The sequence below is a fragment of the Helobdella robusta genome (genome assembly GCF_000326865.2).
Source record: "Helobdella robusta unplaced genomic scaffold HELROscaffold_10, whole genome shotgun sequence".
Lineage (NCBI taxonomy): Eukaryota > Metazoa > Annelida > Clitellata > Rhynchobdellida > Glossiphoniidae > Helobdella > Helobdella robusta.
The window spans coordinates 2,607,087-2,608,427 of record NW_008703571.1 but is presented as its reverse complement, the minus strand read 5'-3'; the positions used below and the strand labels follow the sequence as shown (position 1 = coordinate 2,608,427).

General features: G+C 31.2%; 1 protein-coding gene across 1 annotated transcript in view; it reads left to right on the top strand.

The window, feature by feature from the left end:
* HELRODRAFT_166717 (hypothetical protein) overlaps positions 1 to 1,267 on the top strand; it is a gene marked incomplete at both ends in the record, with an annotated part of 3,069 nt that extends 1,802 nt beyond the window's left edge. Inside the window, one exon of the mRNA XM_009011941.1 lies at positions 321 to 1,267. Within this exon, the coding sequence (XP_009010189.1) occupies positions 321 to 1,267 (947 nt within the window). The remainder of the gene's footprint in view (positions 1 to 320) is intronic.
* Between the last annotated feature and the right edge of the window lie 74 nt (positions 1,268 to 1,341).

Below are 1,341 nucleotides of genomic sequence, written 5' to 3'. Positions count from 1 at the left end.
TCATCATCATCTCAATCCTCTTTAGCATTATGGTCATTGTCTTCGCCTATATTAAATCCTGGCGAGAGTTACATTACAAAATGATACAATATTCATAACTATTCTTCCACCACTGTTATCATCATCAACATCACCATCATCACAACAAAAATCATCATCAGCATCATCTCTTTCATACCTGTCCTTATCGTTGTTATCATCACCACCACCATCATCGCCATCATCATCATCTTCTTCTTTTTTTTCTTCCTCATCACCACTCCAATCATTTCCATCACTTTCCACATCATCATCTTTGTTATCACCATTGCTATCAACAGCATTTGAGAAATTAGAGAATACTACCGCAACTGGTGATGCTGCTGCTGCTACTACTACTACTACTACTACTACTACTACTACTACTACTACTTCTACTACTATTACTACAACTACTACTACTTTTTCTATTACTATTACTACTAATACCAAAGATTATGAAGATGACAGTGATAATTACGATAACAATTCGATCAATGATAATAACAAAAGCGATTACAACAACGTTAATGGTGATGGTGATGAGTCTAGCAGACAAAATGATTATGGTAATGATAATGATAAGAATGGTGATAATAATAATGATGATGATGAGGATGAGTATACCGCGCAAAACAACGATAAAACTTATTATGACAACGATGGTGATAACAAGTTAAATAATAATAATAATTATAATAATGATAATAATAATAATAATGTTGAAGATGAAGGAGGCAATTTAAAAAGTCACATTAATAAATCACGCATTGACAAAAGTTACAACAACAACTACAACAAAAACAACAGCAACAACAACAACAACGACAATAACAATTTATATTACGATGAAAATGATAACATATATGATAATTACTATTACAATAACTCACAATACAATGGTGATTATGGCGACGATGATGATAGCCACCAATCATTTAGTATCCAAACTCGAGAAGAAGAAGAAGATGATAGAAAAAGTGATGATAAGGCAAATGATAGCTATGCAAATGATGATAGTAGCGAGTACGATGATAACGATGCTAGATTCAATAAGGATGAAACTGATGACAATTACCTGAATGATAAAAACAAATCTGATGAAAGTATTGATAACGTTGATGAGGCAGCTACTGATGATGATGATGGTGGTGATGATGGTGGTAATAATGATAGAGATGATAATGATTACAGTCCTAACAAAGGTCGTTTTTCAAATTTTATGTTGATGTATTTTTTAATAATTTAATTGCGAATTAAAAAAATAGATTTATTACTTCGAAATTCCACAAAATAGAGAAATTTTATGTTTTAAAGTTTATA